This window comes from Leucopleurus acutus (genome assembly GCF_964270905.1).
Source record: "Leucopleurus acutus genome assembly, chromosome: 8".
Classification (NCBI taxonomy): domain Eukaryota; kingdom Metazoa; phylum Chordata; class Mammalia; order Artiodactyla; family Delphinidae; genus Leucopleurus; species Leucopleurus acutus.
Genome location: NC_139151.1, coordinates 9,131,260 through 9,156,759, shown reverse-complemented (window position 1 = coordinate 9,156,759; position 25,500 = coordinate 9,131,260). Strand labels below are relative to the sequence as shown.

The following is a 25,500-nucleotide window of genomic DNA, read 5'->3' as shown; positions in this document are numbered from 1 at the left end:
TCGCGTTTGGGCCCGGGGGTCATTCACACCGATGCGCTCGGCAGTTCTTAAACCTCTTCAGCCAGGATCTCCTCCTGGTTTGAAAGTAACCCGGCCCCGGCCAGCGTGAGCCTGCGGGGAATGCAGGCGCCAGGCCCTGGCCGGCCCAATCTGCAGAGCAGCCGGCCCAGGAACGCGCGCCTCCTTGCTTTCCGGCAAGGGAGCGCGCGTTTGCGACACTGTGACGCCAGCAAGTTTTGGCGGGAAAAGCCCCGCATTTGGATTCCTGTCGTGGCGGGCAAAGGACGGCCTGGTGAGGAAGGGCGGCCGGTAGAGGGGGAAAAGTTCCTGGAGCCGGAGTTCGGGGGCTACATGATTTAGGAGGGGCACAGCGAGAGAAAGTTCTCAGCGCCGAGCCTAGAGGATCGGAGAGACTCCTGCGGAGGGGCGGTTTCGGAGGGTGGAGTGGGGTGCCAGGCGGACCCCGTTGTACGGGGACTGGAGAGAAGACTTCCTCTGCCGGCCGAGAGCACCCGAGGTTTGGGCCCCAGCCGTCCGCGTGTCACCCAGCCCTTCCTTCCGCTTCTTGGGGCAGTTTGGCTCCGCCCCGAGCTCCTCCTGGCCTTGGGGACGGGGCGTGGGTGGGAACTGGGAGTGAGCGGGTCGGGAGGAGCGGCTGCGGTCCTCGTAGCGATTATTTCCTCCTCTGCTAGCCCACATCCCCTTACTCTAGCCCGACGCTTCACCTCTCACCCCCTTCCCCAGTCCCCCACCGTAAAGCACTGGTCCCCCAACTCCTCCGCGCCACTGGTACGTTTCCTCGGCCGCCTGGAAGGCGGCGTTTCAGCCTTCGCTTTGCGTGGGAACGGGGCTTGTGAGTTACCAACGAAATGCCAGAGTTTAGAATACTTGCTTGTGCTTTAAAGACTTGGGTAAAATATGGATGAGGTGTAAAGGGAAACCAGGAGCTGTGATTCACCTTGAAGAATCACGGCAAGAGGCGGAGCCCAGCGGCTTCACAGATGATTGAAGCGTGTCCTCAGCCACCGTCTTTTCTGGGTTCCTGCTTTTACAGCCGCGGGACTTAGTGGAGTCATGGCAGTGCCCTTTGTGGAAGACTGGGACTTGGTGCAAACCCTGGGAGAAGGTGCCTATGGAGAGTGAGTTTGAGTCCTTTTACCCCGACTTCACACTTTGAGTACAAGTTGGTTATTTTGGAGAACAGATCTTTGCATTTGAAATCTAAAACTTTGGGGAACTGAAGCTACACAATCTTTTGTAAGGGTTATTTTGTTTTCTTCCTTTTAAAAACAAAACAAAACAAAAACATTCTCTTCCTAAAGAGCTAGAGGAGACTTCTGAAGTCAGTTTCTCCTCCCACATACTCCTTCCTGGGGTTCAAACATAGTGGTTAAATGAGCAAATGAACAGACTCTGGAGTCACGTTGCTGGTCATTGTTTTGTGTTCTTAGGCAGGCTTCTTAATGTCCTTGTGTGCCTCTGTAAAATGGCATATCCCACAAGTACTTAGAACAGTTACTGTAGACACATATAGTATCGGATTAATAAATGCTAGGTAATGTTATTACAATTAAATGAATAGAGCAAGAATGAAATCTTGCCGTTTGGGACATCATGGATGGACCTAGAGGGTATTATGCTAAGTTTAAATAAGTCAGACAGAGAAAGACAAACACTGCATGATTTCACTTAATAGGGTGAATCTAAAAAACTAAACAAATGAACAAACGACAAAGAGAAACAGAGTTAGATACAGAGAACAAACAGGTAGTTGCCAGAGGGGAGGATGGTGCTGGGGAGGAGAGAAATACCTGTGGTACAAACTTTCAGTTGCAAAATAAATGAGTCTCCGGTATGAAATGTACAGTGTGGGGAGTATAGCCAAGAACTATGTAATATCTTTGTAAGGCGACATATCCTAACTAGACTTATCGTGGTCATTTTGAAATGTATAGAAATATCGAGTCACTATGTTGTAACAGGAACTAACATAGTGTTGTAGGTCAATTATGCTTCAAAAACAAACAAACAAACTCATAGAAAAAGAGATCAGATTTGTGGTTACCAGAAAAGCAGGGTGTAGGGGAGGGGAAGTTGGATGAAGGTGGTCCAAAGGTACAAACTTCCAGTTAAAAGATAAATAAGTACTAAGGATGTAATGTACAACATGATAAATATAATTATCACTGCTGTATGTTATATATGAAAGTTAAAAGAGTCAATACTAAGTTCTCATCACAAGGGAAAATATGTATTTTTTCGATTTTTAAAATTTTGTATCTATATGAAATGATGGTTGTTCACTAAACTTGTGATAATCGTTTCAGTGCTTTATGTCAACTATAGCTCAGTAAAAGTGGAAGAAAAACAAGTTAAATGAATAGAGCATGTGTATAAGTGATGTGGCCTACAATTGCTATTATCCCATTTTAGTTTATTAAGAACTTATTAAATGACTTGGATGTACAGCATAATGACTTCTTTGGAACACTAGCTATCATACTTCACATTTCAGAAAGGAGTAGTATCTGTTGAGAACATGGCATAAACCATTCCCTTGGTTTCTCCCAGGTGGAGAAACTAGTAAAGGTAAAATAGTTTTGGATGAGTTATGTTTAGCCTTTTGAAGTTTTAAAAGAAATATAATTCAAATGTCTGGAATACTATAACTCTTCCTTTTTCTTTTTAGAGTTCAACTTGCTGTGAATAGAAGAACTGAAGAAGCAGTTGCAGTGAAGATTGTGGACATGAAGCGTGCCATAGACTGTCCAGAAAATATTAAGAAAGAGATTTGTATCAATAAAATGTTAAATCATGAGAATGTAGTGAAATTCTATGGTCACAGGAGAGAAGGCAATATCCAGTATCTATTTCTGGAGTACTGTAGTGGGGGAGAACTTTTTGATAGAATAGGTATGGAAAAGATTGAAGATAATTCTTATGCTAAATAAGTTTTTAAATTTGTTTTTTAATCTTGGGACTGCTGCTTCTTCATTGTCCATTCAGACTTGCTTATGCAATAGTGAAATTGGAGTAAATTTTCTTGTTTTTGCAACTTATGTAAACACTGGATACATATGTAGAGTCATCAAAGAAACTTTTTTCCCAAGTTGTATAAGTGATTTGGGGTGGGATTGCTATTATGTAGAGTTTAAGAATGGTAAACTGTGGTCTCATGGTGAAGAATCATAAGTGTGATGTATGCATATGCAGAAAAAGTTTTTTTTCTTTGTAGACATTCTAGTCTCATGAAATCATTGCATACATTTACAGATCCAAAATAATAGCAAGTTGTTACATAAGTGAAATTGAGAATTTTCTACGATTGCTTTATATATATTAAGTAAAATCTGTGCTTGCTGCTTAAATTTTCTGTGTAGATTCAAAGTCTTGATATTAAAGAACAGTAAGAAGTACATAAAATATATTCTGTGGATCTAAATTTATTATTTAGAGCTATTGTATTAGCAGTTAAAAAGTGATTATTAGAATCTTCAGTATCTATCTCAGCAAAGTTGAGAATAAAAGAAATCAAAAGTTAATGAGGGAGATAAAAATATAAAAAGATAACTGACAATAGAACCTTTTTAATAAAACTGTATTTCCTGAAGTAACTTCACAGGAATTCATGGTTTTGTAGTAGTGCGAGAAATTATACGAAGTTTAAATTTGTTCCTAAGTATTTAGTGAAATCAACTTAGATTTGTGTAGGCTTCCACTTCGGCAATTACATTTCAGGAGTGGAAAAAATATTGGCATAGCATTTAGAAGAAATTAGGGGAGAATTTGAAAGATACCAAATAAATCATGGTTAGTATAAGTAGGGGCTTTCAAGGTATGACTTGCATTCTTGATTTGGGTGATAGTTTGTTATTTCTCTGTACTTTTCCTGTGATGTTAATTTATTTTTGCCACTTAACACATGGGGAAATGTGAGTTATTAAGTACTATATGTACTAGTGGACTTCAGAATCTTTTCATTGTTAGCATTAGATTCTCTTTGCTAAAGTACAATCACAAATGTTTAACTTTCGAATTAGGAGACTGTGTGGTTGATGACTGATTATATTTACCTGGTGAACTAACTTTCATAACTAATTCTTATAGAGCCAGACATAGGCATGCCTGAACAAGATGCTCAGAGGTTCTTCCATCAACTCATGGCAGGGGTGGTAGGTACAGTTGTCTCTAACTTTTACTTAAAATTAGTCTTAGTGAAGTAAGTTACCCTATTCTGGTATGCTTTCCTCTGCTTCTCTTTTAGGTTTATCTGCATGGTATTGGAATAACTCACAGGGATATTAAACCAGAAAATCTCCTATTGGATGAAAGGGGTAAGTTTAGCATTTTGTTGCTGCTACCTAATCATTTTAGTACAGCCATACAAAGGCAGGATCAAGGCTTTCCATTACCAAAATTTCAGGGCAAAAAATATGAAATTGAAATACCCTGGACCTTAGCCTTGACATATTTGTTCTTTTTAATTTATGACTTGGATAAAGATGCAGGGCTTTTAGTTATATTTTATGGGTGTCATAAAAACTGAGAGGGATGGATAGTGTTAGTGTTAGCTTATAGAATCAGAATCGAAAAAGGTGACAAATATCCACTGCATATGAGGCAGTGATTTTTGTCTGTTTTGTTTAATGTGTTAGAATGGTGCCTGGCAAATAGTAGGTTTTCAACAATGTTTATTAGATGAATGAATTTAGCAGACCAGAGAGGTGGGTCAGATTTAACACATACTGGATCGTTACTCAATTCAGTATTTGGATTGAAAAAAACTAACGAAATAAGTACAGTTTAATGGCATGTCTTTGGCAGCAAAGAAGGTTTAAAAAGACTTACTAGGCAGCAGACTTCATATTAGTCACCCATGTAATTTGATCATTGGAAAATTAAGGTGATAAGGTGAGAATGAGGAAGGCAGCAGTCCAGCACTTCTCCGGAAGGCCATGGCGGGAATAATAGGTGTTTGGGACAGTACTGTGAAAGGCATGTAGACTACTGAAGTACTTTTATAGGTGAGTGACCAGAATGCTGAAAGGGCTAGAAACTATGTAAAATAAGGCATAATTGAGGAACTCAAGGGAAATTTGCTAATTGTTAAATACAGTTCTTCACAGTATGTGGGTGAAAACTATGTGGAGGCAATTTGGATTAGTACAAAGATGACCCTCATTAATGGATCTGCCCCAGAACTTAATAGGTTGCTTTGTTGTAGGTTTTTTTTTTTTTAATTTAATTAATTTATTTTTGGCTGCGTTGGGTCTCCATTGCTGAGCATGGGCTTTCTCTGGTTGCGGCGAGCAGGGGCTACTCTTCGTTGTGGTGCATGGGCTTCTCATTGCGGTGGCTTCTCTTGTTGCGGAGCATGGGCTCTAGGCACGTGGGCTTCAGTAGTTGTGGCACGTGGGCTTCAGTAGTTGTGGCACGTGGGCTCAGCAGTTGTGGCTCATGGGCTCTAGAGCTCAGGTTCAGTAATTGTGGCGCACGGGCTTAGTTGCCCTGCAACATGTGGAATCTTCCCGGACCAGGGATCAAACCCATGTCCTCTGCATTGGCGGGCGGATTCTTGATCACTGCGCCACCAGGGAAGTCCCTGTAGTAGGTTTTTAACAGGAGATTCAAACACTGGATTATTAATTATCAGGGATATTGTAAAGGGAATTTAAACATTGCTTGGCTGGTTGGACCAAAGTAATTTTCACATCTTGTCCAACCCTGAGGTTTAGTGTTTCTGGCATTATCATGCCCCATCATAAGTACCAGTGTATGTTCTTATCAGCCTTCTTCTACCTCTTTCTGAACTCTATAATTGACCTTCATACAAGGGGATAAATTAAGCCAGCTTATATAAATAATGGAGATGTGAGTATGTAATATCTGGAATGTGAAAACTTTGTTCCCAAACTAAAAATACTGTTTTTTTTCTCTTTATAAAGATAAAAGTAATCATGAAATAAGATCAAAAGTATAAAAAAGAAAGTAAAATATCACCAGAAATTCACCAGTCATTTATAACCAGTGTTAATATTTTGGTTAATATCTTTTAGGTATCTTTTTATTAACCCATCTACTAACCTAGCTACTTAAGACCATTCTTTGGTTATTTAGCCTTCTGCAAGTTGTTCCATAAAGTATGTAGCAAAATTTTAGATATTCAAAAAATTTGGTGTATTGGGAAAAGGAACTGTAGAATGGTCTGTTGATGAATCCCAAGAAATGAGAGCACAAGCTGGGAGACTTCCCTCTGCTTCTATTTTTCATTCTATGTCCACTACTTTTTGAATACTAATAGCTTTGATGGTATTATAATCAATTCTTCCCATTCCTCATATACAAATTAAGTCCTTTTTTTATTAAATAGGTTTCAAGCTACATAAAATCTTCTAGAAAGGAAGGATTGCAGTTAGGAAAGGGAAGGATTTATAGGAGGTTTCAAAGAAAATAGAGTGTACTTAAACTAGGTGTTAGGTGAGTGCATGTTGATTATAATGATTTTTCATATCTTGCGTATTATATAAATAATCTTTTGTTTCTATTCAATAATAATATTTTTTAAAAAAGAAATACAATATTATCAATATAGTTGAAGTCCTCCTCTGTATTCCTTCCAAATGTGTGCCCCTTTCTTTTTCTCAGAAGTAACCACACTCCTCAAGTTAAAATTTATTATATACAGTTCTGTAAGTATTATGTCACAGACATAGTGAAACTACAGACTGTAAGGAATATTGTGGTCATCCATTAGTATTTTCAGTGATTATTGCTTATAGGTAACTTGGAACTCCTAATCTCAGTGATTTGTCAAGATTGTGTCATATATAGCTGTTAAAAGGATAATTACAGTAGCCACCTCCCGAGTCATAGAAGTAGACATCAGTGGCTTGCATATTATATTGGGTGGATGTAATTGATTTTTAAAGAATCAGTCCCCTGTTTTGGAACATTTAAGTTGTTTCTAGCTTTAAAAAAATATAAGGCAGTGATGACTATTTTATAAATTAATGCACAGGCCAATATAAAAATTAGGTCATGTCATAATGAAGATTTATTACGGCACTTGCCGTTTTTTCCATTTATACCTGATTCCATGTCAGTACATATAGATATACCTTGTGTTTTTTTGTTTGTTTTTTGTTACCTACATAATCTCATTGTACATGTGTACTATAAGATTTAATCATTTCTTTATTGATGGACATTTAAGTTATTTACAAACAGTATTGTCATGGTATGGATATCCTTATGTTTGTGAATTTGTGGAAGTATTTTTGTGGGTATGGTCCTAGAAGTGGGAATTCCTAGTTCAAAGAGCAGGAATATTTCAAATTTTGGCATCTTTTGCCAGATTGCTTTCTAAAAAAGTTTTACCAGTTGATACCTAATAATAGGGGAGTCTCCCCTATCTCTGAAGACTAGGTTATATTCCCTTTCTGTAAGATCTTGTAATGTTCTGTATTTTCATAACCTCGACAGCAGTTGTTATTGTTAGTCTTCAGTAATTTATCTACCTACATGGCTAGCACAGTGTCACTCAGTTACGGTAGATATTCACTAAGTGTAGTTAAGGTGAAAGATCTGCCGATAGCTTGTGTGTGCTGAAGATGGGAAGTTAGAGTGGAAATTTGCTCTTCTGGTTTGTTTTCTGTACAGAGTTCGTCCTCCTTTTCTAAACTTAGCCACCTTGACAAGAAGTTCTGGTGGTTTGTGGGTCTTTAGTTTCGGTCCAGCCAGCTGGGTTTGTCCACTGCTGGAAAAGTTGTGCCTAGTATGTTATTGATGTCTCCCTCCTGCCCTCTGCACAACCCGATGAGGGCATGGCTCTCTTTTCAGTGTTTAAGTCTGGAGTGCTCTTTTCTAGAAGGCCCTTTTGACTCCAGGATCTTTCTTTAATCTGGTCCATACTGTTTGTGTATTGACAATATTTGTCTTAAGTTAATAGAAGCCATGAGGCCTTTTTCTAGTTTTAACTATATGATAATGTCTTTAATTTCTTCTTTTTTAAAATTTCTTTTTGGTCATAACACCAGTGGTTTTCCAATACAACTCAACTCCTTTAAGTATATCTATTTACAAAACATTTTTATCCAGTGCCATCCTCTTTTCCTTTGGTTTAGATAACCTCAAAATCTCTGACTTTGGTTTGGCGACAGTGTTTCGGCATAATAATCGAGAGCGTTTATTGAACAAGATGTGTGGTACTTTACCGTATGTTGCTCCAGAACTTCTAAAGAGAAAAGAATTTCATGCAGAACCAGTTGATGTTTGGTCCTGTGGAATAGTACTTACTGCAATGTTGGCTGGAGGTAAGAGCTTTTAATTTATTTATTTATTTTTCTGCGTAATTTTTTTTCATCTTTATTGGAGTATTATAATTGCTTTGCAATGTTGTGTATGTTTCTGCTGTACAACAAAGTGAATCAGCTATATGTATCCATATATCCCCATATCCTCTCCCTCTTGAGCCTTTCTCCCACCCTCCCTATCCCACCGCTCTAGGTCGTCACAAAGCTGATCTCCCTGTGCTATGCAGCAGCTTTGAGTTTTTTAATCATGATAAAATTCCTGTCCTTAGGAAAGCCAGGTTTCTTATACCAAAATAAATGAAATGAATCAAGGGGATCCATATTTATGTAATAGTATTTTAATATTAACTTATTTATAACTAATTTGGAACTTTTAATCCCAAAGGTTTTTAAAAATGAAGTATGTATAGCTATTAAATGAAATATCACAGTAGCTCTCTCTTTTAAAATTCATGTGAATACTTTTGGAAAAGAGTAAGGCAGGAAGTGGACTATCTATCTTAGAAGTGCCTCTAAAATTTCTTAGAGTTGGCATTCTTAGTTTGGAAACCATATTGAATTAATTTGGAGGAAACTTTTACTAGATTTGTGTCATTGATTATTTTCCCTTAAAATTGTATAATTATTTGAACACTCAGAAAACTGGGACTTGTTTCTTTTTCAGAATTGCCATGGGACCAGCCTAGTGATAGTTGTCAGGAATATTGTGATTGGAAAGAAAAAAAAACATACCTCAACCCTTGGAAAAAAATCGATTCTGCTCCTCTAGGTAACTGGGTTATTTTGATGTAAAGTACTGATTTCTTGGATAATGAAGCCTAGTGGTATTTGAATTTTTTCTTACATTCTTTTTCTTTTTAACTTTTAAATCATTATGTAAATAATCCATGATCTTTATAGATGAAGTAGAAGAATAATAAATTAAAAAATTGTAAAATCCAACCCTATAATCCCAGCACTCAGAGCTTCTTTATTATTTTTTTTAACATCTTTATTGGAGTATAATTGCTTTACAATGGTGTGTTAGTTTCTGCTTTATAACAAAGTGAATCAGTTATACATATACATATGTTCCCATATCTCTTCCCTCTTGCGTCTCCCTCCCTCCCATGGAATAGCTTCTTTTAATGTTTTGATATGTGCTTCTATATTTTGTAGTAAAAACTATGTGTTTGTTATATATGTATATTATTTATAAGTATGTGTGTTTTCACAAAAAATGACATCCCACTATACATGTTATTTTGTAACCAGTATTTTTTTGTGTGTTAATGCTTTGTGAACATTTTTTCATGACTATAATTGTAGGTCTACATCACTGTTTTTAAAGACTGTGATGGTATTCTGCTATATGGACATGGCTTACTATACTTATCCAGTTCACCTTTTTAGAGATTCAGGATTTTTTCTAATTTTTCACTGCTGTGAAAGAGATATGATGATCATCCATATAACTTAATCTTTGCACATACCTTTAAATTATTTAATTAAAGTAAAACCCCAGAAGTGGAATTGCAGGGTCAAAGATGTATACAGTTTTTAATTATTATTATTTACTTTGCCAAATTGTTTTCCGGGAAGTTTGTACCATTTCATCACAGTCTAACTAGTTTACATTTAAACTTTTTTTTTTTGGCCATGCTGTGCGGGATGAGGGATCTTAGTTCCCTGACCAGGGATGGAACCCGTGCCCCCTGCAGTGGAAGAGCGCGGAGTCTTAACCACTGGACTGCCAAGGAAGTCCCTTAAACTTTTTTTTTTTGACTAATCTAATAGGCCTACATTATAAGAACTGTATTCTGTTTTTTTTTTTTTTGCGGTACGCGGGCCTCTCACTGTTGTGGCCTCTCCCGTTGTGGAGCACAGGCTCCGGACGCGCAGGTTCAGCGGCCATGGCTCACGGGCCCAGCCACTCCGCGGCATGTGGGATCTTCCCAGACCGGGGCACGAACCTGTGTCCCCTGCATCGGCAGGCGGACTCTCAACCACTGCACCACCAGGGAAGCCCCTCTGTTTTTTATTTTTATTTTAAATTTAGTACCAATGAAGTTGTATATTCATTGTATATTTATTAGCTTTTAGTCTGTTTTTGTGAACGTGTCTAGTTTGCTCATTTTTGGTAGGAGGTTTTCTTTTTACTTTATATGAGGTTTTTGAAAAACATATTAATGTCATTAGATCTTTGCATTCGTTACAAATATTTTTGACAATTTGTCATGTATTTTTATTTTGTTTATGCTATTTTGACATGCAGAAGTTTTACATATATTTTTTAAACTTAACTTTTTTTTTTAAGTAGTTATTTATTTATTTACTTACTTATTTAGGCTGCACTGGGTCTTAGTTGCGGCATGTGGGCTTCTTAGTTGCAGCATGTGAACTCTTAGTTGTGGCATGCATGCGGATCTCGTTCCCTGACCGGAGATCAAACCTGGGTTCCCTGTGTTGGAGCATGGAGTCTTACCCACTGGACCACGAGGGAAGTCCCCAGAAGTTTTATATTTTTATTTATTTGAATCTAGTACCTGTCCTTTGTGGTTTCTGACTATATCATCATGTTTGGAAAGGTCTTTTCTACCCTCAGCATTAGAAAAAAATTACCTATGTTTTCATTTATGTTTTTAAGGCTTTATTTTTTTCATTTAAATCTTCAGTCCATTAGAAAATTATTTTGGTGTTGGGAGATGAATGAATTCTTTATCAATATAATTAAGGTACCTTAGGATGATGGTTGCTTTTATTACTGTCTCTTAAAAAGTTATTGGAGGGACTTCCCTGGTGGTCCAGTGGCTAAGACTCTGTGCTTACAATGCAGGGGGCCTGGGTTCGATCGCTGGTCAGGGAACTAGATCCCACATGCATGCTGCAACTAAGAGTTCACATGCCGCAACTAAAGATCCCGCATGCAGCAGTGAAGATCCCGTGTGCAGCAGCAAAGATCCCATGTGTCGCAACTAAGACCCAGCGCAGCCAAATAAATAAATATTTTTTAAAAAGTTATTGGAAAGTAAATTTCCCTTGTAAAATTGTGTGAATGAGGACTTAATATGACATATTGGAACAGTGAAGTTTGGTATTGAAAATGGATAAAAGGGGTTTTTTTTTGCTATCTTTGTATAAATACCAAGTGAAGAGAAACATTTCCACCTAGCTCTTGTTCTATTTATTTGCAAATAACTGAGAGTCAGCTCTGGGAAGAATATTCAGAAATATAGACAGTAGCAAAGAATGCATGAAATTAAAGCAAAAATTCAGTAGCTTTATTCTTTCTCTTCCCCAGAAATAATATTTGGACATAAGGAAAGCAATAGAGGATGTGTGTTCTACACCACAAGCTGTAGGCTTTTCTAATCTATTTCAGTCTTTTATAAATTTTGTCTTAATGTTTTGTTTTCAGCTCTGCTGCATAAAATCCTAGTTGAGAATCCATCAGTAAGGATTACCATCCCAGACATCAAAAAAGATAGATGGTACAACAAACCACTCAAGAAAGGTAATATATCCTTAAAATACAAGTATTTTTTTTTTCTGTGAAAAAAAGGTACTTGTAAAGTCAGTATAAGTCAACAACACAAAAGAGCTGTGGTCTCTGTCCTCATGAAGATTATAATGTCTAGTACAAAAACCAGAAATAGAAAAAATAATTTTAAGCTCATTAATAATTATAAAGTGGAAAGTCAGGGTACTACAGCTAAGAATTTGACCAAGTCTTAAGTGACAAAGAACACTTATCTTGCTGAGGAAATCACGTTAAATCTAAGATTTGAAGATTAAAGGGGAGCTAGCCAGAAGAGTAGTAGCAAGATGAGTGGCAGATTCTGAACATGGAGGCGGCATCTGGGATGTCTTGGAGGTTAGAAAGTGGTGCATTTGAGGAACTGGAGAGAAGGCCAGTATGGCATGGACCATGTCTGGCTTGTTCATCATTGCATCACCTGTGCTTAGCATAGTGTGTGGTCCATCACAGGCATTCAGTAAATGTTTGCTGAGAAAGTAAGTGAATGGAGAAGGGAGAGAGAGAGAGAGAGGTTTGAGATGAGGTTGGAGAAGTAGATAGCAGCCAAACCGTGGAAGACCTTGTAAGCCACGTTAAGGATCTTGGGCTTTAACCGAAGGCTGTTGGGAAAACCTTTTGAGAGACTTTAAGCAAGGAAATGACATGCTTATGTATTTGGTTTTGAAAGATCTTTCTAGCTACTTTTTTTCACTGTTTTTGATCCTAGATGTGAGAAGATGGTAGGCTGGACTAGGTTAGTGATAGTGGGATTGGAAAGAAGAAGTTGATTCCAGAGAAATTTAAGAACTAGAGTTGATAATACTGGTGATTGTTTATATGTGGAAAATGAAGGAGAGTGAGTAGTCAAAGTATGTCTCCTTTCTGGTTTGAACAGCTGTGTAAATGGTGAAACCATTTACTTGGATGTAACTCAAAAGGAAAAACAGATTTGCAGGGAAATTTTATTCGATTTTGGACATTTTATTTGAATTTGAGAAGTTAAGTAAAACTGTCTCATAGGAGTGTGTGTGTGTGTGTGTGCGTGTGCTTGTGTGCATGCATGTGTGTAACTCAGGAAACAGGGCTAAGCTGGAGATGTCGATTTAGGTGCTTTCTGTAAATAGATGGTGATTTAAACTGTGGTAGTAAATTAAATTGAGTATGTGAAATTTTAAGGAATGCCAGTGTTTAAGTGATGGGCAGAGGCCAGAGAAACAGAAAAGTAGCCAGAGAGATGGGACATCAGAAGAATGTGGAGTAAATCTGTCCTGTGGATTCCATGATACGGCAGTTATTCATGATCTTGGCAGGAACAGTTTTGGTGGAGAGTTAAGAATAAACTCTAGGGCTTCTCTGGTGGCGCAGTGGTTGAGAGTCCGCCTGCCAATGCAGGGGACACAGGTTCGTGCCCCAGTCTGGGAAGATGCCACGCGCGTCCAGAGCCTGTGCTCCGCAATGGGAGAGGCCACAACAGTGAGAGGCCCGCGTACCGCAAAAAAAAAAAAAAAAAAAAAAAAAAAAAGAATAAACTCTATTGTACAGGGATTCTAGTGTAAAAGAGAGTTAAGCAGAGTGTAGACAGCTCAGTAAAGAAGTTTGGCTGAGAGAGAACAATAGCTAGAGATGAATGAGGAATTTTTAACTCTTCCCTGAATGTTTCTTTTACCTTTCACCTTATTCTAATTGAAATCCAGCTCTCCCCTGAGGACATTGCTTCTTCTCATGACATTGCATCTTCTCAGGTGGTAGGTGTTTTCTTTCCTGCACCCTCATACCCTTGATCTGGGAGTGGAGCAGGCATCCTCCTTGTTCTTTCTTCATATTCCTCTGCCCGTCATTTTGAATCCTATTATCAGACTCTACCACCCACTATTCCCTCGTAATAATCACCTTCTGAACCTCAAATTAAAATTCCTGCCACATTTTCACTCTCTCCAACACAGCTCTTGACATAATTTTTGTCATGGTTCTTGGTAATTTAAATATTCATTTAGATGGTCCTTCCACTGTCATCACCTCACATTTCCTTGACTTTCTCTCCTCTAGCGATCTTGTCTTCAAGCATCCTGCTTGGACCACCAGTATATTTTTTTCTGGTTTCCTCCCTCTAGTACCCTGACTCCAGCAACACTTTGATCCCACCTGGACTTGCAGTCCATCAATTCTACCTTTTCACTATCTTTTATCTGCCCCCTTCTCGGTCCCAAGTTCCATCCTCACTATTTTAAATCCCAAGGTTAGTCACTGTAATGACTTCTTTTTTTGTGTGTGTGTGTGTTTTTTTTTTTTTTTTTTTGCTTTACGCGGGCCTCTCCCGTTGCAGAGCACAGGCTCCGGATGCACAGGCTCAGCGGCCATGGCTCACGGGCCCAGCCGCTCTGCGGCATGTGGAATCTTCCCGGACCGGGGCATGAACCCGTGTCCCCTGCATCGGCAGGCGGACTCTCAACCACTGCGCCACCAGGGAAGCCCTGTAATGACTTCTTTACATTTATCTTCAACTTCCTTGCCCATTCTCACTTTAAAAAAAAAATTATTTATTTTATTGACTTATTTTTGGCTGTGTTGGGTCTTTGTTGCTGCGCACGGGCTTTCTCTAGTTGCAGCGAGTGGAGGCTACTCTTCATTGAGGTGCGCAGGCTTCTCCTTGTGGTGGCTTCTCTTGTTGCGGAGCATGGGCTCTAGGCACATGGGCTTCAGGAGTTGTGGTACGTGGGCTCAGCAGTTGTGGCTCGCGGGCTCTAGAGCACAGAGTTCAATAGTTGTGGCTCACGGGCTTAGTTGCTTTGCAGCATGTGGGATCTTCCCAGACCAGGGCTTGAACCCGTGTCCCCTGCATTGGCAGATGGATTCTTAACCACTGTGCCACCAGGGAAGTCCATTGCCCATTCTCTCTTCATCATACTTACTGAGCAAGTCTACCTAACCTAAGTTTAATCCTGTTTTATACCCACTCTACACTTATACCTCCACAGCTGATTGCAGCTGGAGAAAAATATGCAGCACTGTCTGCTTTAAATTCAAGATCACTGATCTCAAGTGGGCCCTTAATCCTTCCAGGCAATCATAATGCATTTCCCCACTTCTTTCACAATGCTACTCTCCTAAATCACATTTTTATACCTTTCATTTTCTCTTCAACTTCTCCATCCTCACTCTCAGTTGGTGACAATACTTCCTATTTCGCTGGGAAACAGAAGCAATAACAAAGGAATTCCCACAAACTCCTACCACCATCTCTACCCACCTGATTAACTGCCTCTGTGCTCGTATACTCTGCTTTCTCCTGTTGCTCTGGCTAAATTGCTCCAGATATAAACCAGCCCTTTCTCTTGAGCACTAGATGCAGTTCTCTTTTGCTTATTCAGTCTAGCAATTCTTCTCTGTTTCTGCTTCATTATTAACTCTTCCCTCTTTACTGGATCTTTCTTATCAGCATAACAACATGCCATTTCTCCCATCTTACTGCCTGATAACATAGTAGGCTTAATAAAATATTTGAATGAATGGATTAATAAATAAAAAGGTTGGTTAAACTTAAGCATGTTTAAATGGTTTGGGGGTAGATCCAGTTGAGAGGAAGAGGCTCAAAGTCTAAGAGGGAGGGAATAAAAGAGCATCAATGTCCCTGAGGAGAAAGGAGGGTATGGGCTCAACTACAAGTAGAGGGATGGACATTTGATGGGAGGATGGAAGGGGAGAGGATGGGTAGGAATGCAAGTAAGTTAGCAGATTTGGTAGTGGCAAGTTGAGGGAGTTTCCAGTGACTTTATTTTCTTTGTGAAATGGGAGATGGTATCATATGCTAAGTAATGAGGTCCTGGAGGGTGGTCTTGGTTAATCTGACAGGAGTATAGAAGTTTTGAAAGAATCATTGTGGAAAAGGAGAGGAAACTGACTAGAGAAACGTAGGACTAACTGTCCAGGTTGAGGATCCAGCTGAGGGTAGTAGCCATGAATTTATAGTAGCATCATATTCTATATAATGATTATTTTAGGTAAAGCTTTTCTAGAGGAGCAAAGAAGATTGGGTAGAGCAGATTCATAATGTTCATTGTCATCATCACAAATTATTTTTTATTTTAAAAATTTTTGATGCCTTAGCTGGGTCTCTCAGTCTTCATCGAACATTATTCTGTTACTATAAATGGTACCATTAAAATTATGGCCTGCACTTGGAACATACTTAGAGGTCAGGATTTATGAAATGTGTAGTTTATACAATTTGGCAAGTGAGTCCTACTAAGTTCCTAACGACCACGTTTCTCATAAAATCATGTAGGAAGAGCCACTATTTGTCGTATAAGTATTTTGTGTTAAATAAATGAATTTAGATATGGTTTTACTTCTTCAAGTTGTCAGCTGGGTTAATTGAAAAATATCTGCATAGAAAACTTGAAAGCGTTTGTATTTATGTTTTCTTTTTTAGGGGCAAAGAGGCCCCGAGTCACTTCAGGTGGTGTATCAGAGTCTCCTGGCGGATTCTCTAAGCATATTCAGTCGAATTTGGACTTCTCTCCAGTAAACAGTGCTTCTAGGTAAGACTGATTAATAAAAAATCAAGTAGTTGTTGGATATAATAGTCCCCATGAAAAATAATACAAGTATATATTGTTTTCGTATGATGAATATGTTTTTCAGTGTGAGAATGGTAATGTGATATAAGAAAGGCCTGATGAATTTTATTTAAAGATATACTTTTCTCCATATCTTAATACTGCAGTGAAGAAAATGTGAAGTACTCCACTTCTCAGCCAGAACCACGGACAGGTCTTTCCTTATGGGACACCAGCCCTTCATACATTGATAAACTGGTACAAGGGATCAGTTTTTCCCAGCCCACATGTCCTGATCATATGCTTCTGAACAGTCAGTTGCTCGGCACCCCAGGATCCTCACAGGTAAAGTTTTTCAAATAAATAATGGCAGCCCTTTATTTTTTATTGTCTTAAAGTCTTTTTTTTCTTTTAATATATAAATCTAAGAAATATAATATTAAAACTTGATACAGATTTTTTTGTTTTTTGTTTGTTTTTTTGGCCACATCATGGCACATGGGATCTTAGTTCCCTGACCAGGGATAAAACCCATGCCCCCTGCAGTGGAAGCGCAGGGTCCTAACCACTGGACCAACAGGGAATTCCTAGGGGAGACTCTGATGTATAAGAATCTTAAGTCAGAGAAAAAAATTTTCAGACCAAATAGCTATGATATGACTGCTTTTGGTGATAAATCTGGTGATTTATTCAGCTTTCCTCTGTTTGACATGTAGAACCCCTGGCAACGCCTGGTCAAAAGAATGACACGATTTTTTACCAAATTGGATGCTGACAAATCTTACCAATGTCTGAAAGAGACTTGTGAGAAATTGGGCTATCAGTGGAAGAAAAGTTGTATGAATCAGGTATGTTTCATTGATTTTCGTTATATTTTTTTCCTGAAGAAAAATTTACATATTTGAATAAAAAACTATCATTGTCAGTATATTTTAAAAATATAATTAGTTTAATTTGAAAAAGAAACAGTTGAAACTGAAGAAATTTAAGTAAAATGTTCTTTATCTTAAGAAATAATATTTCTTAAAAGACTTCTTTAAGGTTATTAAAGACACTGAGAGACTCAAGTCATTTTCTTTAAAACTATGTACTATACTTAAATTGTAACAGTTAACAATCAACTCCCTTCTATGAAAGATGGATCCATGAACAATCCCATATTTCCTCCATCTCCCTGCTCCCATCTACCAATTTTTGTTGTTTATGTTATTGTAGCATTTTTATAACATTGACATTCTAACCTGTCTTTAGACTTTTCACAAATCTTAATATCATGAAAAACAAAAAGAGGAATATTTTGTATTAAAGGAGACCAAAGAGGCCTGATAAATAATGCAATGCATGATCTTTCACTAGATCGTGGATTTAAAGAAAAAAAGCTGTAAAGGATGTTATTGGAACAGTTGGGGAAATTTGAATATGGGTTTTATATTAGATAATGTTTTTGAATCAGTGTCAGATTTTTGGTGTGATGATAATATTGTGGTTTGTAGGAGAATGTCTTTGCAGGAGGCACATAGTGAAGTGTGTGCCGTTGATAACTTAGTTTAAAAGCTAAAAAAAAAAGACAATCACATAAAAAAAGAAAAGTAAACATGCTATCTAGGTTGATAAGACCAATAAAGGGTTTGTGGTTATTTATTGCACAATTCTTCCAGTTTCTCTGTAGATTTATAAGCTTTCAAAATTAAAAGTTAGGGAAAAATATGATTGTGCAGAAATCTGAGGCCAGCCTGATTTTCCTCTCATTTGTATAGATAATACACTCTTTTTTTTTTTAGGTAGATTTATTGAGATAAAACTCATATGCTATAAAAATTATCACTTTAACCATTTTAAAGGGTACAATTTAGTAGTTTTAAGTATATTCACAAGATTATGCAACTATCACCATTTAAATCTAGAACCTTCCACTGCCCCCCAAATGAACTCCATACCAATTGGCAGTCATTCCTCATACCTTCCTCCCTGGCAACCACTAATATACTTTCTGTGAACTGTCTATTCTGGACATTTCATATAAATGGAATTGTATAGTATGTGACCCTTTGTGTTTGTCTTCTTTTACTCAACATAATATTTTCAAGGTTAATTCATGTTGTACCATTTATTAATACTTTATTCCTTTCAATGGGTGAATGATAGTCCATCGTGTGGATAGACTACATTTTGTTTATCCATTTATCCATTGATGGACATCTGGGATGTATCTACTTTTTGGCTAAACTTTTCTCCTTTGTTAATAAGGTATATTACATTAATTGATTTTTGTGTTTTTTTTGTTTTTTCTTTTTGGTACGCGGGCCTCTCACTGTTGTGGGCTCTCCCACTGTGGAGCACAGACCCTGGACGCACAGGCTCAGGGACCATGGCTCACGCGCCCAGCCGCTCCGCAGCATGTGGGATCTTCCCGGACTGGGGCACGAACCCGTGTCCCCTGCATCGGCAGGCGGACTCTCAACCACTGTGCCACCAGGGAAGCCCTGATTTTTGTATTTTGAGCCATCTTGCATTCCTGAGATAAATCCCACTTGATCGTGGTGCATAATTCTTTTAGTGTGTTCGATAGATTCAGTTTGCTAGTATTTGTTGAAAATTTTTTTTGTGTTCATAAAGGATTTGATCTGTAGTTTTCTTGTGATGTCTGGCTTTGGTATCAGGGTAATACTGACCTCGTAGCACAAGTTAGGAAGTATTCCCTTCTCTTCTATTTTTTGAAGAGTTTAAGAAGTATTGATATTAATTCTTCAAAAGTTTGGTAGAATTCCCAGTGAAGCTATCTGGTCCTGGGCTTTCCTTTGTTGGAAATTTTTTGATTGCTGACTCAATGTCTTCACTTGTTATAGATCTATTTCCTCTTGAGTCATTTGTGGGAGTTTGTGTGTTTCTAGGAGTTTGTCCATTTCATCTTGGTTATCCAATTTGTTGGCATACCATTTTTTGTAGTATTATAGTCCTTTTAGATTCTGTAAAGTTTGTAGTAACATCCTTTTATTCCTGATTTTAGTAATTTGAATCTTTTTTTTTCTTTTTTTTTTGGTTAGTCTGCTAAAGGTTTGCCAATTTATCTCTCTCTTCTCCTTACTGTTTATCATTTCCTTCTTTTGGATTTACCTTGCTCTTTTTTTTTTCCTAGTTTTTAAGGTGGAAGGCTAAGTTGTTGATTGGATATCATTCTTTTTTAGTGTAAGATCTTATAGGTATAAATGTATCTCTGGGCACTGCTTTTGCTGCTTCCCATAAGTTTTGATATTTTGAGTTTTCAGTTTTTTTCATATCAAAGTATTTTCTAATTTCCCTTGTGATTTCCTTTTTGATTATTTAGGTATGCTGTTTCATTTCCACATATTTGTGAATTTTTCAAAATCCTTTCTGTTGTTGGTTTCTAATTGCATTCCATTGTGGTCAGAGAAGATATTTAGTATTATTTTAATTATCTAAAATTTATTGAGACTTGTTTTGTTGCCTAACATATGGTCTATACTGGAGAATGTTCCAGGTGTGATTGAGAAGAATGTAGATTCTGTTGTTGGGTGAGGTGTTCTAGGCATATTTGTTAGGTCTAGTTGCATTATAGTGTTGTTCATGTCTTTTATTTCTTTGTTTTTCTTTTTTTTTTAATTTTTTTTTTAATTAATTTATTTTTGGCTGTGTTGGGTCTTCGTTGCTGTGCGCAGGCTTTCCCCAGCTGTGGCGAGTGGGGGCTGCTCTTTGTTGAGGTACACAGGATTCTCATTGTGGTGGCTTCTCTTTTGTGGAGCACGGGCTCTAGGCATGTGGACTTTAGTAGTTGTGGCATGTGGGTTCAGTAGTTGTGGCTCACAGGCTCTAGAGCGCAGGTTCAGTAGTTGTGGCGCATGGGCTTAGTTGCTCCGTGGCATGTGGGATCTTCCCAGACCAGGGCTTGAACTCATGTCCCCTGCATTGGCAGGCAGATTCTTAACCACTGCACCACCAGGAAAGCCCTATTTCTTTGTTTATCTTTGTCTAATTTTTGTATCCATTATTGAGGGTGGAATGTTGTACTCTCCAGCTGTTATTGCTGAATTCTATTTCTTACTTTAACCCTGTTAGTTTTTGCCTCATAAATTTTGGAGTTTGGATTCTAGATAAATATATGATTATAATTGCTATATCTTCTTGATCATCTTAACATTATATAATGTCCTTATTTGTCTCTTGCAAAAATTTTTGTTACAGTCTTTTGTTTGATGTTAGTGTACCACTTTAGTTCTGTTTTGATTATAGTTTGCATTGTGTACTCAACAACATGGATTTATAATTATTGCTTTATGTGGCTGTCTTTTTAAATCAGGTAGGGAAAAAATAGATGTTACAAACAACAAAATTGATTATTATTGTTATTTGTATTTACCTATATAAATTACCTTTACCAATATTTTTTATTTCTCCATGTGGATTTGAGTTGCTATCTAGCATTCTTTCATTTCAGCCTGAAGGACTTCCGTTAGTCTTTCTTTTTTTTTTTTTTTTTTTGTAGTACGCGGGCCTCTCACTGTTGTGGCGTCTCCTGTTGCGGAGCCCTGGCTCCTGATGCGTAGCCTTAGTGGCCATGGCTCACAGGCCTAGCCGCTCCACGGCATGTGGGATCTTCCAGGACTGGGGCACGAACCCATGTCCCCTGCATCGGCAGGTGGACTCTCAACCACTGAGCCACCAGGGAAGCCCCTACCTACTCTTTCTTTTTTGGGCAGGTCTGGTAGTTTCAAACTCTATCAAATTTTAATTATGAATGTCTTCATTTCTTCATTTATGATGGATAGTTTTGCCAGATATGGACTTCTTGACAGTTTTTTCCTTTTAGCTCTTTGTGTCATTCCACTGCCTTCTGGCTTCCGTGGTTTCTGATGAGAAATCAGCTGTTAATATTATTGAGGGTCTCTGCGCATGATGTGTCACTTTCTCTTGCTGCTTTCAAGATTCTCTCGTCACTGTCTTTCAACAGTTTGAATATGATGTATCTTGGTGTGGATCTCTTTCATTTTATCCTAGTTGAAGTTCATTCAGCTTCCTGGATGGGATTGTTTTTCATCAAATTTGGGAAGTTTTTGGCCATTATTTTTTCAAATCTTCATTCTGCCCCATTCTCTCCTCTCTCTCTGGGACTCACATTGTGCATATTCTGATACACTTGATGATGTCCCACAGGTCTCTTAGACTCTGTTCATTTTTCTTCATTCTTCTTTCTGTTCTTTAGGAACATTCTCTACTGACTTCTTTTTTCCTGTGTGGGGGCCATATTTTCTCATTTTTCTGTATGCTTTATCCTTTTTTATTGAAAACTGGACATTTTGAATATTATAATGTGACAACCCTGGAAATAGATTTTCCCCTCTTCCCAGGGTTTGTTATCATTGACAATTGATGTAGTTTTTAATTGTTTAGTGACATTTCTGATCAAATATTATAGTGTCTGTCTTCTTTGTTGTGTGTGATCTCTGAAATCTTTGTTCTGTTAGCTCAATGGTCAGGTAATGATTAAACATTAAATTCCTGGAACCAAAAGCTAGTTTTTGCAGAGGGGTTCTATGTGCGTATTGGGGCATGCCGTCAATACCCAGCCAGGCAGTTTACAGCTCTGCGTTAGCCTTCACTTCCTGCTTGTGTGGTGCCTCATGGTCAGCCAGAGGCAGAGCTTAGAGCCTTCTCAGACCTTTCTTGAGCATGTGCAGTGCCCTGGGCATAAGTATAGGCTTTACAGTCCCAGGAATATGTGAGAGATTTTCAGAACTCTTATCCCTCAAAAACATCTCACTCCTAAACCTTTCCTTTCAGCCTTTTTAGGTAATCTGTTTGTCCCAACTGTTCTGCATTACCCCAGTAAGCAAGGGTTAAAGCATTTGCCTGTAGGTACTTTTGACAGATGCTCCCCAGGTGGCAACTTTAACACAAGTCCTGTGTAGTTAGGCAGGCAAAATAAAGACAAGTGTGTTGAGCAGGTCTTCCAGGAAGGTAGAACAGCTTAAGACAGTTTATGAATGAGGTTTATTCTTGCATTTGTACCTGGACCTGGAATGTGGATGGTTATTTTCAAGGCTACTACTGAGCTGAGGAGTGGGAGTTGGGAATAAGGTGGTTACAACGTGAGAAAGCTCGTCTGTTTTGTATGAGTGCCCCTGTGTTGCTGCAAGCTTTTCGTTAGTTTTCAGTGTTCTGAAAAAGTTGATTCTGACAGTTTTTGCCAGATTTTTCATTGCTTTTGTGGAGTTAATGGGCTTTTGAATTTTCCTAATCTCCCATTTTTACCAACATTACTCCTCAATTAATTCTTTCTGCCTGAATCTTTGGAAAATTTTCTTTGTTTTTGAAGTTTAATAACCTACTTCAGATGTGCTGAGTGTCTTGTGTTTTCCCAGAACATAATGTTGTTCCAGTGTTGCACCGTTGTGGTACACCTGTGTTTCTTTAATAGTCATTTCTTGAGGTGAGAATTATTAAAAATGTTGTTGTAATTTGTGCTGGGCTCAACTAGGCAAACCTGCTGATCTTGCTTGGGCTCATTCATCCAGCTGGAGTTGACGGCTTTTCTGTGGTCCAGGCCAGCCTCATCCACATTTGGGGTCTTGGTGCTGGCTGTTGGCCTGGCCTTTCTTTCCATGTCACTCTTCTAGCCTGAGCTTCTAAAACACTGAAAGTGGAAGTTGAAAGGCCTCTTAAGACCTTCACCATCTTCTGATTGCCACTATAGCTTTTTACCCACAAATCTGGCCTCTCTTTTTCTTTATGTTTTAATAATCTTGTTTTTCCTCTCAGTCTGCTTTTATTCTCTCTCTCTCTCTCTCTCTCTCTCTCTCTTTTTTTTTTCATTTTTTGGCCATGCTGCATGGCACATGGGATCTTAGTTCCCCGACCAGGGAACAAACCCACACCCCCTGCATTGGAAGCATGGAGTTTTAACCACTGGACCACCAGGGAAGTCCCTCGTTTTTATTTTCTTCAATTGTTTCCTCTTTTGGTTGTATCTTGGTAACATACTAAATTTATTTTGTTGCTAAGAGTTCACATAGACTCAATCCCCGATAACGGAGCTGCGTCCTGTTTACAGGTCGGTCTGGTTGGACACACACATACCCATTGGGAGAGGAAAGTCCTAGAAGGAGTGGGATTTTCAGCTGGCACAGCTCCTGTTATAAAAGCGTCTCTCAAATTTTTATCCCAGTAGTATCACTGAACTAAGATTATAGTTTTTATTTAGAGTATTTTCTGCCCACACATCTGGTTTGACCTTATTTTCATTGTCTTAGGTTACTGTATCAACAACTGATAGAAGAAACAATAAACTTATTTTCAAAGTGAATTTGGTAGAAATGGATGAGAAGATCTTGGTCGACTTCCGGCTTTCTAAGGTATGTAGAATAGAACACTTTTTAAAAGAAAAAACTTTGTTTTGCTATTTTTAAAGAAGTATTACATGTTCATTTTAGAAATTTTAAAAACACAAAAAAGTATAAAGAAGATAAGAATCAACTTTAATTTTGTCATCCAAAGAGAATACAGATTTATTTTTGATATTGTATTACAATAACCTTACTATTACTTATAATATATCCTCTATGGAATTACTCTTATGTGTAGATTTTTTTTTAATGGCATTATATTTATAAATATATGGTAACTGGTTTTTTAAATTTAATATTATGAACATTTGTTCTTGTCATTAGCTATTCTAAAACAGTTTTTTCAAATGACATTTTCCTTATTATAAAAGTTTTTGTTTTTTGTAGAATGTGTAAATAAATAACAAATAAAAAAATAAAAATAGTCCTAAATTATTTTTGTCCTTAAAATAATTACCCTTAATATTTTGTAGCATTCTAAGCTTTTTCTTATTGAATTTGTATTTAATATTTTTTCATAAAAATTATGATTTGTCCAAATGTTTGTACATTATAATTAATGAACGTTTATCTGTTTGTTACAAGCTACTCTATGATTAATACTCATATACATGGAGTTTTGTTCACATTTCTGATTCTTTCTTTAGAAATTATTGGTTCTGAGGTTACAGTTTTAAAGCCTTTGACATATAAGACCAAAAGAGCATATTCTCTGTTTACCGAAAGATTGTATGTGGCTCTAAATGAGGTTGGAGGAGTTGGTCACATTCTTTACGTTGGAGATTTGCTGCAGTGCTATTGTCCAGATGCTTGGTATGGAATTAAATTAAGATCCTAGTGTAGAGAAACCCTTCTCATAACTGAATCACTGGCTCTGTTGTGGCAGGACTTAAAGCATAGTTGTGTAGCTTATTTATTTAGTTTATAAACACCTATGAAAAACAATGACATAGGTACAGAGATACCAACCCTTGAAATGGACAGGATGCCATTGTTTCTGCTCTCTGGGCCCAGGGTGGTGGGAGCAGTGATGGGCCCAAAGTCAAGTCAGAATTATTTAGGTAGCCATTTCTTCTACCAAGATATTTTGTATTCATAAGAGGACCGGAAGATAACTGTATCTGGACATATCCATGGATGTTTGTCTCTACTTACCCCTAAAGAAAGTTTGATTTTATGGCATAGTCTCTTTTTCTTGTTTTTTTGACATTAGTTTTGGATATTATTCCTAATATAGGGTGATGGATTGGAATTCAAGAGACACTTCCTGAAGATTAAAGGGAAGCTGAGTGATGTTGTGAGCAGCCAGAAGGTTTGGCTTCCTGCTACATGATAGATCCACTGGCTCTGGGATTCCTGGTGAATATAGTGCTGCTATGTGGACATTATTCTTCCTAGAGAAGATTATCCTGTTCTGCAAACTGCAAACAGTAGTCCCTGAAGAGTTGTCTTCCCTCTAGCCAAACAGTTTCCAATTCTTTTTGTATGTTCTTCATACAAATAATACCTATATCTTAATTGTAAGTAAAACTTTGGGGAAGGGATAGATAGAATTCACTAGATATTTCTTCATCTGCATTTAGTGTCTGAATTTGAGACCCACCTGGTGGAAACCAAGCTCTGGGGATACATGAGCTTACCAGCTTTTATACCAACATAATGAAAAATGATACTCTTGTTCCATTTTTACCAAAACATTAGGTTTCATCCAAAAAGTACATATTTCCTCCACTTTGGCTTGATTACATGGATGAATTAGTAAAAACAACCTTGTGATT

The 25,500-nt window shown here is 37.8% G+C and overlaps 1 protein-coding gene across 1 annotated transcript; it reads left to right on the top strand.

Annotated features, from left to right (window-relative positions):
- Positions 1-467: 467 nt before the first annotated feature.
- Positions 468-25,299, top strand: CHEK1 (checkpoint kinase 1). The gene is made up of 13 exons (XM_082845398.1): positions 468-517; positions 1,055-1,139; positions 2,690-2,913; positions 4,108-4,172; positions 4,265-4,334; positions 8,124-8,312; positions 8,977-9,081; positions 11,710-11,805; positions 16,238-16,346; positions 16,532-16,709; positions 17,081-17,212; positions 23,630-23,731; positions 24,960-25,299. The coding sequence occupies exons 2-13, from the start codon at positions 1,075-1,077 to the stop codon at positions 25,053-25,055; spliced, it is 1,431 nt and encodes a 476-aa protein (XP_082701524.1). The 5' UTR covers positions 468-517; positions 1,055-1,074; the 3' UTR covers positions 25,056-25,299.
- The last annotated feature ends 201 nt before the right edge of the window (positions 25,300-25,500 follow it).